The sequence below is a fragment of the Cygnus olor genome, chromosome 6 (genome assembly GCF_009769625.2).
Source record: "Cygnus olor isolate bCygOlo1 chromosome 6, bCygOlo1.pri.v2, whole genome shotgun sequence".
Classification (NCBI taxonomy): Eukaryota; Metazoa; Chordata; class Aves; order Anseriformes; family Anatidae; genus Cygnus; species Cygnus olor.
Window position 1 is genome coordinate 19628669 of NC_049174.1, and position 14664 is coordinate 19643332.

At 36.9% G+C, this 14664-nt stretch overlaps 1 protein-coding gene across 10 annotated transcripts in view; it reads right to left on the reverse strand.

The window, feature by feature from the left end:
* MYO3B (myosin IIIB) overlaps positions 1-14664 on the reverse strand; it is a 213926-nt gene that overhangs the window by 70973 nt on the left and 128289 nt on the right. For all 10 annotated transcript variants that reach the window (XR_005821290.1, XR_005821291.1, XM_040562175.1 and 7 more), the window contains 3 exons: positions 5350-5461; positions 4260-4422; positions 3427-3507 (listed from right to left, as the gene is read on the reverse strand). Coding sequence is in view for 8 of the 10 variants with exons in the window: in XM_040562175.1 (XP_040418109.1) it covers positions 3427-3507; positions 4260-4422; positions 5350-5461 (356 nt within the window). In the remaining 2 variants the exon portion in view is untranslated. The remainder of the gene's footprint in view (positions 1-3426; positions 3508-4259; positions 4423-5349; positions 5462-14664) is intronic.

The following is a 14664-nucleotide window of genomic DNA, read 5'->3' on the forward strand; positions in this document are numbered from 1 at the left end:
ACAATTCCTCTCTAAGTTAAAAATTGGCATCTTCTAACCTTCACAGTTTGGAAAAGCATGACAGGAAGGGGCAGGAAAGGTCTTGTGTACCCTGTGCACCATCTTAGCCATGTGTCTAATAAGATCTGTGCATTCTGAGAACTTGTAATGTAGATATGCTGAAGTAGGGTAGCCTTTTCTTTCCCGCCTCATTTAAATTCAAAAATATTTTATTTCCTAGTAAGGATGTTTTCTCTCATCTGAAATAATGACTTTTTTGTGTAATATTATACACTTAGGAAATGTAACCTCATGTATATTGTGAGGGTTGGTTTTTTTTGTAAGTTTGTTTTTTCTTCCAACATTTCATCAACGGATAGTGAACTGCTGGGCCCACAGAGATCTCCAGACCACCAGCTCATGTATTTGAAAGGCATCTGTTTATTTTTAAAATGCAAATGCAGCCTACCTCAAAGGCTGACTTGCAAGAAATGAACAATCTGAACAAGTCAAGAGGTTTCCAATCAGGAGCTGTGTTCCTCCTTTATATCAGGCTATGATCACTTGCTGTCAAAACCACTTAAACAATATCCTGGAATCTGAATGAAGTCCCCCCACAATTAAAATGAGCAGGATAATCCTGCAAGAATTATTCAGGCAAATCATTTTTCACACAGTTTAAAGTAATGATAAGGTCATTTACAAAAGAAATCAGCGCCTTTGAAATGCTGACTTGTAGACAGAGGACTGCCTGGAGGAGGGCCATAGATAACAGTGAAGACTGGCCTCCTAACACTACCCTCGCAGTCTTTGGAACTGATTCTGATGAAGAGAAGGCCCAATAAGGTTAATACCCCTACTTTGATCTCTGTCAAAGCGTACCAGCAAGAATTAATTTACATTTCAGATGAAAAAGGTTGACAGCATGAAAAGGCATCTTGTTTCTGGTATGTGAATGTGCTGTAATAGATCGGGAATTCTGAAAGGAAGTTCTGAGGAAGCTAAAGGGATAAGCCGAGCGGCTGCTTTTATTGGGAAAGAGATGAAAGGAAAACAAATTTCAATATGCGCTGTTCTGTAGAAACATGTAAGCCAAATGCTTCCTAAATTTCAAGGCCTGCTTGAAGATGGGGGTGGGGAAAGGAGAGGGAAGTACATATATTTTAATTACACGGTTTTGCTAATGTCTGTATGACAAATGCAAACAATAAATCTCATTGCCCAAAAGTGCTCATTTAAAAAAAAAAAAAAGCAAAGGTGATCATACTGAAAAGCTGCCTTGAAATATACATTTACATTATAAGATGTGCAGGGAAGGGAGGGATTTGGACTTGCTATTGTCTCCATGTCACAAGGCACTAGAGCAGTGTAACATAAACAAGAGAAAGATTACCAGTGTATTTTAAAACCTGGAAAACGGCCACCATTAGCAAGCATGAGCTTTGATTTTAAACACAAAATGATTAGCATGTAGAGAAGAACAAATGTGCATGAGAAGAAATTTCAAAAGAGAGGTCCTAGATAGAGGTTTCCAAAGGCAGACAGAAATGTGTTGAGGATTATTGTTATTGTACCTCATTGAGTGCAGTGCCAAAGCTAGGAGGAGTAGCCAGTGTAATTAATACAGAGGTACGCTGTGTCACTCTTAACCCTATAGTCCTAATGCTCATTCACCCAGACTGGTCACTGAAACTGTCAAGTGCCAGGTTACAAAGGAAGACAGTGTGTGTGCTGGTGGGAAGAGTGCTAACAGCATTCCTCCAGCGTTAGGTCCAGAGGGCTGAAAAGGACAGAACTGTCCAAATTCAAGGGTGTGCGTACCCTCCCACTGCCTCTGCCGTGTTCAACACAGTGTCTCAGAGATGACAGGAAGAAACACAGCTCTGAATCTCTTCCATGTGTGCAAACAGTAGAATAGATCATTTGCTTTCTCTAAAGAGTTAGTAATAAGCATGAATCTCCTACATGCCTAAGAAATCTGGCTGGATAAAATTCTAAGGCAGAATGTCCCCTACAGCCTCCAAGTGATACTGCTACACAGCAGCTGCCAAGGGAATCTGAGTTAACTCTCATCTTAAATACTGCTAATAGTGGGAAAGTGAAGGGTCAATTGTTTCACTTTCCTTTTTATAGCAAAAGGCTATCATAAAAGTCAGGAAATCATAGCTCAGGTATGGCCAAGCATGAATGTTGCAAATACTCCAGAAAACAGTTGCATGTGGTATTTTAAGATCTGGTCTCTGTGGTATCATGAATACAATAAATGACAACACAAAGGAGAGGGTGAAGGGGAAAGAATGCTTATGCAGTCCCTAAGTGCTTGCTGTAATAGGAAGAAAACATTTCTCCTTAACATTTCTCCTTAACAGTTCTCCATTGAATAGAATACTCTGCATTTGACCCTAGAGCTATAGTTTATGATTATACATAACTGTATGCACACAAAGCTGTAACTTACTATTTTAACCTAATGTTAATCTGTTCCTTTCTGTAACCAGATTGGTATTCTACTGTCTGCTGAAAGTCACACTGATACTTACTTTCAGAGTAGGAAATTTAGGTAAAAGAAAAAAAAAGTTGGATTTACTGGAAATGGCTTGACAACAGAATAAAGTAGAAGAATATTTATAACTCTTATTCTTCAGACTAACTTCAGGCTATATGATAAAGAGTAGAGAGGTGACAGCTTAAGGAATTATAGCAGAGGCAGCTGGTAGAATAAAGGTGGTACCTTGGTTTATTTGGAAACACATTTGATACAACTCTTTTCTGATCAGCTACAGTCTTTCACCTGGGGTTGGACAATGAAGGTGTATTACACTGCATCATATGGAGGCTGCTTCACACTAGCAGCATGCGAAAACACCATTGAGTTCACGGCACTGGTTCTCATATTTCTGTGCCATATGGTACCCTGCTCTTTACTAGAGACCTACACAGCCCTATGGGCCTGTTCCTCCAATAATCTCTTTAAAGTTATTCAAATTCATATTGATATGGCTGCATAGGAGTCTGGAAAAGAGTCAAAGACTGGCCAAAGCTGGCAAACTCAGCAAGCAGTTGAAAGGGAAATTTGGCAACCTGCCAGGACTGGAGCTTAATACAAAGAAAGAGAAATGCAGGTCCAGTGCTTCCAATCCACACTTTCAGTCAAACAAATCCAGTGCTTCATACCAGCTCTACACATGATTGAATCATACCGATTGTGCTAAGAAGAATCTTAAAAAATTAACTCAACAGCTTTTAATTTGTATATTTTGATTGCAGAAAGATACTCAGAAAAATCCCGAAGTATCCTGTCACCTATGTCATTTGATACTGAAGAACAAATAATGTTTTTGACAGCTTTTGTTTGGGCTGTGTGTATTTCTCTTGGCTATAAACACTGACACATGAAATCACCCACAGCAAAATAGGTGTTGGCAACTGAAATAATGTTTTAATTACCTGCTTGAATATGTATAGCAGCATCAGTTCTTCTGTTCCTTATTTCCTTGTACTTCCTGCGAGCTTCATATCCTCTCCAGGCTAAAAATACAAAACCATGTGCTGGAAATTACATTTATTTAAGGAAGTGCTACAGAGTCTACAGAGTCAGAGATGTGCTGAAACTTTCATCCCTTCTGCCACAACCACTCCAGCCCCCACTCCCAGTACCTCTTCCCCACCCACCCACATGTTGAACTCTGGGTTCATGACTGCAGCATTCACATCCTTGCAACTTCAAACACCACTTCACTCATCCAAATTTTAATCGTCACCATGTGCTCACTGATGTCCTAATCCAAAAGGCAAAGGTCCATGATAATTGTGCATCATCAGTCAGCACAAGAACTCCCCTTCTCACACAGCTCCCCAAATTCAATATAAGGAAGCCTGCTAGATTACTGGAAATCAGATTTTTATGCCCACCCCATGACTTATGTTATCTGTAAGTCTGGTACACATGAGGAAGGAGAGAGGGAAAAGAGAGAGGGGGCCAAGATACTGCATTTCATCTATGTGCTGCATGCTAGTGTAGACACACCTAACAATATTTTCCATTTGTGCACAGGAATCACATCCAAAATACTAAAATATTTAAATAAAGACATTACTGAATGCTAAGATGACACCTTAGAAGTAAATCAATAATATTTGCTTCAATTAGCTGGAGAGAAAAGTAACTCTGGTTATTTTGATTTCATAATAAATTATTACATATGAATAAATAATGTGCATACAATTTTACAGCTTGAAATGCCAACATACTCAATGAAATAGGGAATGTGAATATTTACCTGACTGTATGGTAACAGCACTATTTTCTCTTTTCTCTTTGACTTTCTTGTACCTCCTTGCTCCAAGCCATCCCTTGATATAGGCTTGCATGACCACCACTCTCCCTATAACTTCTCGCAGGAACAAATTTAACTGTTCTATGTGGTAATACTTTAGAAAAACCTGAAATGGAACAACAAATTCAATATTACATGTGGGTAGTAGCATCACCTATTGTATTTTGCTTTTTCATTAATCTTAGGTCAGCCTATTTTAGGGCACTGTTGCTGGGAAAACTTGTAAAATGCCAGTTCCTGATATATATCTTGTGAATTAAATATTTGCTCTCAGTGTGTTTGCGGAACTTCGTTACTGCACCGCTTATGATTACCCCATTACAAAAACAACAACATATTTACCCCTTTACAATGTAAATTGGTCAGGGGGATGCTTTCATATACCCACAATTTTGAAATACAGACTTTCTTGATAGCGGAAGGATAAATCCTGTAGTATATTTGTTTTTAGACAATATCGTCTAACAACATTCCACTTCAGAAGGCAAATCCTGTGAGTAGTTATACACACTTTACCTGGGTCTTGAGCAGGAAATCTCTCCTTGTTTTTCCTTTGTGCACCATAAAACAACTCAGGATACAACATAACTTTCTTTTCACAGAAGTCAGCCACCCCTTTTTAAACCATGATCAAAGGCTCTTTTATCAAAGAGCCAGAAAATCTCACCTGAAATTCCACAAGTAATGTACTAACCAGGCCAACAGGATGGGCCAGAGCGTGAAGTTTCAGTCGTGCCATGATTAATAGCAGGAGGAGCTTCAGGGGGACAATACCACAACAGACACTGACAGATGTACTGTCCTTACCAAGGCAGCCACGTGCAGAGCACACTTTGGGGAGGTACCCAATGCACCTTTCCTCTTGTAGCATGAACTCAGCTAGCTTGGGAGGGCAGCAGTGTAACCTGGGAGGCTAACTTACTGGAACAAATTCCTTGCTCTTTTCTTCATTTATGCAGTACTTTGCAAACCACTGTTAGACATGTTTTGTGCTAAAAGGACACTATCCTTGATAAATGTTAGCGCATTCTACCTTGGTTTTCCCAAGAATCCAGTTTTCTAATTTAGATTTCTCCAAAATGGCAAGACAGTTTTCTCTGCTACCAAGGGGAGTCTCATGTGCCTTGAAAGCAAGGTAGTAATACCTGCAAAGCCAAATGACAAAGAAAGAGTTGACTCAACAACAAATATATACTTTCACTGTTCTTCTCTAGCATAGAGCTGTATCTCCAGAACTCATGGGCCAAATTCTTACTTATACTCAATACTCTTTCCATAAATCAGCTGTCCTGGACTTATGTTCGAAAATATACATGGCAAAGGGAAATAATTTTTACTAGGGTGGTGACAAGAATCTGCTGCATTGTAGAGATCCCCATCTGGGGTACATATAAAGGTCTTTCACAAACCAGTACAACTTAGGAAATACCCAAGGTTGCTCTGAATTTTTCAGATGAGTGAAAGAACAACAGAGAAAATGAAAAGTGATAGAAATCAGAGTACAAGAAAGGATGGCAAAATAAAACATTTTGCATAATGTGTGTAAAATAAGCACACCATCTACAGAGTGGCATACTTCTGCACAGTTACATATGCAAGCTATACTTGCAAATCTGCAAGTCTGCTGAACAAGCAGTTACTACCTGGTATTCAGTGGACCTTTACAGATTTCTGAGTGGGAGAAAAAGTCAAATAGTAATATCCAAGAAGGAGAAAGACACCAAAGATATGGTAATTCATGACCTGAGGTCCGTTTCTCATGAGAAATGCCAAGAGAGGGTATTCCATCAACAGAATCGTTCAGTATGTTAGTTACTTGCATTGCTCATTTTTCACAAAGAAATGTAAGTGGCCTTGGCATTCTTTGGGAAACAGAGGTCCACTTAAGAAGTCCGAGGGTTCTTGAGCTTGTAACAAGATCACCTCCATCAATGGCACCTAGGTAATTTCCATTTTCAGTATGACTAATAGAATGACTGCAGATATTCAGTCTGCGAAGAGAAAGGCTAGTACTAGTAGGGCAGGCAGTACACAGTCTGTATTAGTGATAATGACTGAATATTGATGCTGAGAGGCTGCTACTGTGTGCGAAAAATAAAGATTAGTTTACAGTAAAAACAACTCTCATATCAATCTTAATTTACAGAAGATGCTCAGACTGCCTGAATACTCACCTGTGTTTCATACCTCTGGAAGAGGTCATATTTATGCATAATTAAAACAATTGGCATTGCTACCTTATCAACAAGGATTTTTACCAATGCTGACGGTTAAACAAAACTAGCAGCTATTTTAAGGAAAAAAAGTGAACTCCTCTTCATATGAATTTAATCATTTTTAATATGCAGAAGGATTTCTGTGGTTATGTAAGTCATTAGGCATCGTGTCTTTTTTCTGTTTGATTGGGACAAACAATTAATGGAATGATTACAATGAACTTTAGTGGCCTTCAGATCAGGCCCATGGTAAACAACATTGACTTTTGTTTTGTTCATGTTCCCTTGTTCACATGAAATGAACAGCCCCTAACAATTATGTGAAATAAAATTATGGTGCAAATAGTTAATGAAAAAGGGATGTAAACATGTTTGAACTGAGCAGACATGAGGAATGACTGCAACAAGCACTGCCTGTAAAGCCACCATGCGTTTGTGAAGGATGTTTTTACAGTATTTAAGTCACTATTGCAGACAATTATGCTACGTAACAGCAAGACCATGGACAGTTAGTTTAAAAATTTAAGGTTATTTTGCCACAAGTACACAGCTAGATGGTAGCAACTGCCACCTCATCTCTCATTTATGAACCAACATGTGTCTTCTTGGTCTTTATTAAGTTACACTTCTGCAGAAGCTTCTCTATTTACTTCGTGTTTGAAAGGAATTGGCAGGTTCAGCAAACTGTTATCCTAATTATTAGCATGGGGAAGAACCATCATCTGTTCCTTGAAATAAAGAGAGGAATCTGACCAGCGAACCTCAAAGACAGATTCCTCTGCAGCCACATAGAGGCAAGAAAAAATCCTACCTCATACTGAAGAAAATACAGAGAAGCAATTATAAAGAATGGAAATAGACTTTTAAGGCAATACTTTTTTTTTTTTATCAGGAGAATATGATTTTCAAATATTAGCTCCAGTTAATCTCTAGAGATTAGCTCCAGTTGTCACAAGAAAGAAAAAAGAACCACTAAAAGTCAATAAAGATCAAAGGGGAACAAAATGATGTCTGAAGGAAGAAGCACTGGAATCAGTCCTGGACCAGAGACATAGATACTCACCAAGTGGAAACATTGCCCACTCTGAATAATGATAGGAGATTATGTATTACCAAGTCAAGGTTTTTAATGCAGTAATTTTCTCAATAAGATGATATTGCAAATTCTTTAACCAAGTCCTTCAAAATACTAACAGTCATGGCATTTAGCAGGTATGGAGAAATGTGGTGGATTTAAAAGAAAAAAAGCACATTTCCTCCACTTTATTACTCAACTTATTGATGTCTGTTTTCACAAAACAAACAACATTCCAAGTTGCACTAATAAAACTCAGATTTAAAATATACATACCCCAAACAATTTGCAATAGTGTGCAATTTTATCACATGCTTGGCAGATATGTCAGGGAAGTTGCACCGATTATGAATTGCTTTTTGATTCAAAAGCGTTCAGATAGCCTTGTCATTTATACATATGCATAACTTAAGCAGTTCATTTCCTTTCTTAGAAGGAAGGATGATTCAAGTCAATGCTAATATCAGTTTTCTGCTTGTTCATACATCTTTTAAGACATGTTATAGTTTAACACCATTGAACAGTTTTTAGATAGCACTAATTCAATAAAATAGTCAAGGAAACCCCCGTAATTTTTAAACCTTACTGTTTTATCAATGACAAGCAAATGCTTTGTTTTCTACACACTGTCTGTTTTCATGATTAAATCACCAACTACAAATGCACACGTAATTTGACTTTATGTGCTCACTGTATCATAACATACCTCATGCCATATAGGGTCAAAAAACTATTCTACCAAATCTAAGATCTTTGTATGGCAATAGACCAGATTCAATATTTTGGAGGAAGGTAAAATGTTTAACCTTAATGTATCTGGTGAAAGTTTTAAAATATTATACGTGGTGAAATGGTAGTGAAAACCAAACCTGTGGGTGAACTACAACTATGTTCATGTTGATTTAGTGGCCTAATTACATTTCTATCATACTTATGTAAATCCACTGTACTGAGATTACAGAGAGCGACCTCTGTTTACATCATTTCACCAACAGAAGAAATCAGATCCTTAACTGTAGAAAGGTAAGGCTAAAAATATTATTCATTTCCACATGGGATGAAAGTTTCACAACTCTACTTTTTTATTTCCACATTTGTTTTTGTTCTTCCAACAGAAAATACCATGGTCCAGAACACTGTAGTGATCTTCTAGGTTAAACCAATGTTTTTATGTCTATTTAAAAAAAAAAAAAACTAGTCCTTCATGTGTTGTTACATCAACACAGAAGGTCTTAATGAAAGAGCAATGAGCAATTTAGTTTTACCAGAAAAATACAGGTAATTTAATTGTAACTGACACTAGATTTATATTCAGACATTCATATTATGTCCTAAATGCACAAAAATACTCTTGAAGGACATACACTATGAAATCTACCTTGAAGTATTTTGAATTCAAGATAAAGAAACAATTTTACACCCTGTTTTGGAAATAAATACAAGGGTGAAAGAAAGACTTAATATAGAGAAGAAAGAATGATAGTCTTACTCCCGAGGCAGCTTGCTAAACTGGCTGCAGGTTAAAGTAATGCTGTTCCTGGTGCTTAAATAAGGTACCATCTAAATGGGATCTTGGCACTGTTTTGCTACATTTAAATATAATAATAGCCATAAGGACTCTTACAAACAACTTTGCATGAGATTGGAGACATACTGGTGGACATGAACAAAGGATAAAGTTGGTAGGATTTTCTTCTTCTGATGCGCATGGTAACTCTTACTAACAATCCTGAGTATCTGAGTGACTACAGAAAAAAAATTATCCTGGTCATAATTAAGAAACTGTAGTGTTTCTGTGTAACTGGTACTACTGTTTTAAGTACTATATGATTTCATTTGTTTTGAAGTAAAGACAATAAATCTTTAAGTGCCATATCTGTGCAAAAACATTATTTTTTGAGCTACCCGTTCTGCTTGAAAATTCCCTAAACATGAAATATTCAACTATGTTTCCTAAAAGCATTTGACTAATCACATTCCCAGTAGCAGTAAGAGAGAAGTAATTTCCCCTCAGAAGAACTGATTTCTCAGCTGATGAAACTCTGTTTGAAATTATGTATTTCTTAACCAATGGTTCTTATACTGCTCTACAAACTATCCTGCACGGACGTTGATAATATTCTTGTGCAAAACATACATTAGAGTGGAATTAACTGTACTTAACGGTAATTAGGCATAAAAGAAAGTTTTTTAAAAGTTGAATTTATCCCCAGATAAACAATTGCAAAGCTAGGACATGCAGACTTAAGGTTGAAGACATCCAAGTATGCTAAGGCATGGAAAACTTCAGAATGATGCCATGTGTTAACTATCAGATTATGGTCAAGACATTTTAGTGTTGGTGGTTTTAGCTTAGATAAAATGATTGCAAACGAACAGTTCAATTTCTCTCCTCTCCAACTCTTAATGGTGAACTGTGGAAGTGATCACTGAAGAGCATTTAAACAGCACCATTAACTACTGTAACAGCGTCTCTTACTAAAGTTCCCTTTCCATTCCAGACTTAAAGTCAGAACCAGCTCTACACAATTATGTCACCAAAGTAATGATTAACCATTTTTCTCTTTAAAAAGAATCTGTACTAAAATATGCTGGCCTGAGGTGGAAAATGGACAATGATATGTGAAAAGCTTGAGGTGTGAGAAGGGAAAAATCCCTTCCTAACAAGAACCCCCTCAGCCTCGCAAGGGGTATTCTCAATGTTCTAAAGGACATTTGTTTCTTCTCAGCCCTAGAGTTGGAAAGTTAAAAAAAATAATAATATTAACAACCACCATGTTTTTGAGCACTGAAAGAGCCTTTCAATAACTTTCATAAATTCCTAATTTGAATTGCTTGTATCTTACCTCTTTCAGAAACTTTCCCAGTAGAATTTATAAAATTAATTACATTGAACTCCATATTGAGAGTATAAATCAAAAAATGTAACTGAAAAATGACAGAAACATCTACAATACTCTTAAAAAACACCTATAATACTCGTCAGTAAAAGATACCTAACACATGCTGTAAATCATCATATAATCACAGATCAAGGAAATACTCCCAGGAAAGCATAATTTAGTCTTTTCTGTATATATAATTTGTAAGGGATTGTCAGACTTTTCTCTCCCAGAGGTTTTGGACCTTCTCTACCCTGCAACTCTTTACCAGTGTTCTGTGGATGACAGGAGTCTAGAAAGCAGATGTGGAAGACACAGTAGATTATCATATGTGAAGTGTACAGAAATAGTATACAGATCTGGTGAAACCTTAAAACCACTAAAAGAAATAACAAACGCTTCCATGGATTATAGTAAGATCAAAATACATAGGTTTTCCAAGTTTTGTCTCCAAAAATCACTGGAGGATTTCGGTACAGATTAGACTCAATGTTAAAAAGTTTGCATTTAGAATGTACCATTGTAAGAGTAAGCATTTATTTTTCTCTATAGCAAATCTGTTCACTACTAATTTAATTCAGTGCTTCCCTGATTTTTAATAATAAACAAGACAGAAGAGATGTCAGAAGAAATGCAACACAGAGAATTTAGAGACTGTATTGGTACCAGGTGTACCAACAGTGACCTTATGCAAATGCGCTCTGTGAGATTGAAAAAAGCAGAACCAACCTTATTGGGATCATTGTTACAGTAAGACCACTGGTATTGTCACGAGTGTATGATCTGAATAACATCACCTGGCTATTAAAAAGAAGGTGGCACTCATAGGAAAAGCGCACCCTGCATCCTAATGCTGTACAAAGAACTTTAATGCAGAATGTAAACTGGCAGAGAAGTACAAAGAAAGAAAAAAATACAATCCTTATATGAAACTTGTACAAAACTTCTCAACACACTCCTGTGTGCTTATGAGGCACTTGATACCTGACAACATTTAGCACCACTAGACTCTCAAGTCTCTTATCTTTCAACGCATGATAGAGTATATGCTGCATTACAAAGACCGTATACAGCTGGGGGATATGTAGCAAGCACACACCAGGACATTACATCACATCATGTGAAATTCCAGGGGCCTGGGCACTGGGATATAGCAAGGAGTGTCTCATCTAGTGGGACTTTCAATGCAGGTCCCCACTAAAAAGCACACCTCCCTCAGCTGCTGTGCAGTGCGTGGTCCCTATGTGCCCCTGCAAGCCAGGCACACCTGGCTACCTGAACAGATTAATAACCTGTGTCTGAAACCTGGGATTCCAGCCTGAGAAAGGGGACATGGTGCTGTCACAGCAAACACATAAGACAGACACATGACGGTATGGGGTGTGAGACAAGGCCAGTGAATTGCCTAAGACTTGATAAGTCCACAGTGTTTACAGGGGCTGCAGATTACATTTTCCTACTTGAAGTAAAAGAATATGTTTGTTTATATACATAAAACAGATGATTGTACCCTTGGCTAAAGTACCATTGCATGAATGAGTTACAACTAAGTCCTCTCCTCACCACCTGTTTTTTAACCCAATACACTAACTTCCAGGTTTGCAACACTGTGAAATCATCTGTTCTACATGAAAACAGAAGACAGTAAAGAGTAACATTTTGGAGCTTTATCTTTTGTTTACTTCCCACCTGATAAACCCTGAATGGTACTGTTGACTGCCTTTGACTGTTTTGTCCTCATATTTCCTGCTAAGAGTTTACAAAACAGCATTATTGAACCAGCAGATAAGAAGCACACCTATTTGTTTAATAACATCAAGGGAGAAAAAGTGCTGGCTCATCCATTTTGTTGTTAAGTTACTCAAAAGGATCAAAATACCAATTAACTTGCTCGCTTAGAAAATCTTTGATATCCTCAGATTTACTGACATTTTGAAACTCTTGTTCCTACTTGCCTAATGTCTTTTTGATTATGAACAAAGAAGTGCCAATCTGTTTAGCATTTGACCTGTTTTCTCAAACATTTTTATGTATTCAACTACTTACTTCCTAAAAACACTTGACTAGTCATGGCTCTAAGTGGAAGAAAAAATGTTTCCTCTTCTACCTTTTTTAAGCAGTGCTCGTCATTTTTTTCTAGAGTATAATGGAACAGAATTTGTTTAAAAATAAAGCTTTTACTGAAAAAAGGAGCAAGAATAACGCCTCCCACTCCTCAGTTATATTCTGAACTCAGTCAGAAAGCCATCTATGCTGGTGGTCAAATTGCTAGATCTCTACCCACTTCCCTTGTATTGACTTTCTTTCCTGAAGGAATTGCACCAGGTTGAACTAAAAAGGTGGGGAGTATCCAACAAGAAGTTAAACACAACTTGCCTTTATCTGCAGGAACGGAAAGCTACAGTTGATGCTGCTTTTATTACCATTACTTTTCAAGGTTGTACTCAAATTCAGTTCATTTTTAAATGAGAAAATTCTTCTGATAAGAGGAGGCCTAATTTCCTCTCAATTTACACTAATTTCAGTGGAGTTAATCTTTGTTCACTTATGTGTAAATTGGATAAAAGTTAAGGTTAATAATTCCCCTTTCAGCCTCTTTGGGATGTTGCAAAGATGTGTTAGTGATCACAAAAATTAATCTCTTTATTAAAACTGCTTTCGCATGGTGTGACCTTACTAAAATTAGTCATGTAACACACAAATGGAAGGTGGGGGGAAATCATATCTGAGAATGAAATTGCTTTGATGGACAAATGAACACGTTAGTTATCCTTCCTCAGATATAAATCTGTTGTGTATTTCTGTTACATATTAATTTAGCATACTAATATATTACAAATCAGAAAATTTCTTAATTTTTAAAAATGAATTGATTAAAGTTTATTCTTCAACATTTCTCAGTGCAAGGACCACAGATACACAAGCTCAAATGACTGATTTACACACATGAATATACTCGGTCCCTGGGTTTTTAGAAAGGCCTGTGAAACTCTGTCTCTTCTTTCTCAAAACCATAATCAGCTACTTCCCTCTAGCATCATATGAATGATTTGTTTTCAGCAGATTCATTAACTCTGTGTTGTCTGAATGAGCAATCTCCTGTACAGAAGATATCACTAAAGGCTTGATTTAGCCATTTGCCACTTGTTCCTACTGTTGAAGGGCTGACTGCTTGAAGGCACTACTTCTGTTCCATTATTATCAGCCTTACAGACTGGTAAGCAGTAAACACTACACACAAAAAAGTGTATTTTAGCTCTAGAGGAAACCATAATGACACTATAAACCTTATTTCCTGAATCAGATTTAAAACCTCTTGACACATGGATTCTTTCAGTATTAAAGCTAGTACACAGTAGCCATGACAAGGGTTCATGTCAACAGAGATCTGGTTATAATTCATAATAACTCCAAGATACGTGACTATGAGGAAGCTGTTACGAGGAATATTCTTAAGTCAGAGATCTTTCTTGCACATGAATATATTTTTTTCCAGTTACAACACTACATTCATTACTAGGCTTATTTCAACATACAGACACAAGCTCTTGACCTTTCCAATTACTACTCTTGATCCTGAGCACAAGTTGCTTTTTCATTTGAATTTACACACTTCCTGAGATAACAAAGAACTGGGGAAAAGTTGGGGGGAAGGAGTGAGAGGAAAAGGAATAAAAAAGGTGTAAAAGAGAAAAGGGACAGGGAGTGGTAAATATTTTTACATAATGAGCCTCCATAGGAACTACCCCAGTATGACATAGATTTGAAATCACGCCTTAGATTTTTCTAGTATGACTCCTGTATGCACTAAAGGATGTAAAAAAATCAAATTTGATAAGTTATTCACAAAAATATTTTAAACCATTTTTTACAATGTGTTATATCTAAAATCAATATTGATGAAAATTTCTCTAGAATATTCCTAGGCTTTTTTTTTTTTTTTTATATAACTAACATTTTCAAGCTTGAAATTAACACTCTCATCAGACAGGGTTTTTTTTAAAACAAAATTTTTATATCAGTTCATTCTTAAGCATGTGAATCTTATTCATATGATGGCTGAAGCTCACTGACCTTCCAAATCCTTTTATTATCTGAGCATGATGCACATTTTCACATGTTGCCTCTACTGAAGGAATCATGGAGACAGTCTTGCTACTGAATACTAAGTGCTC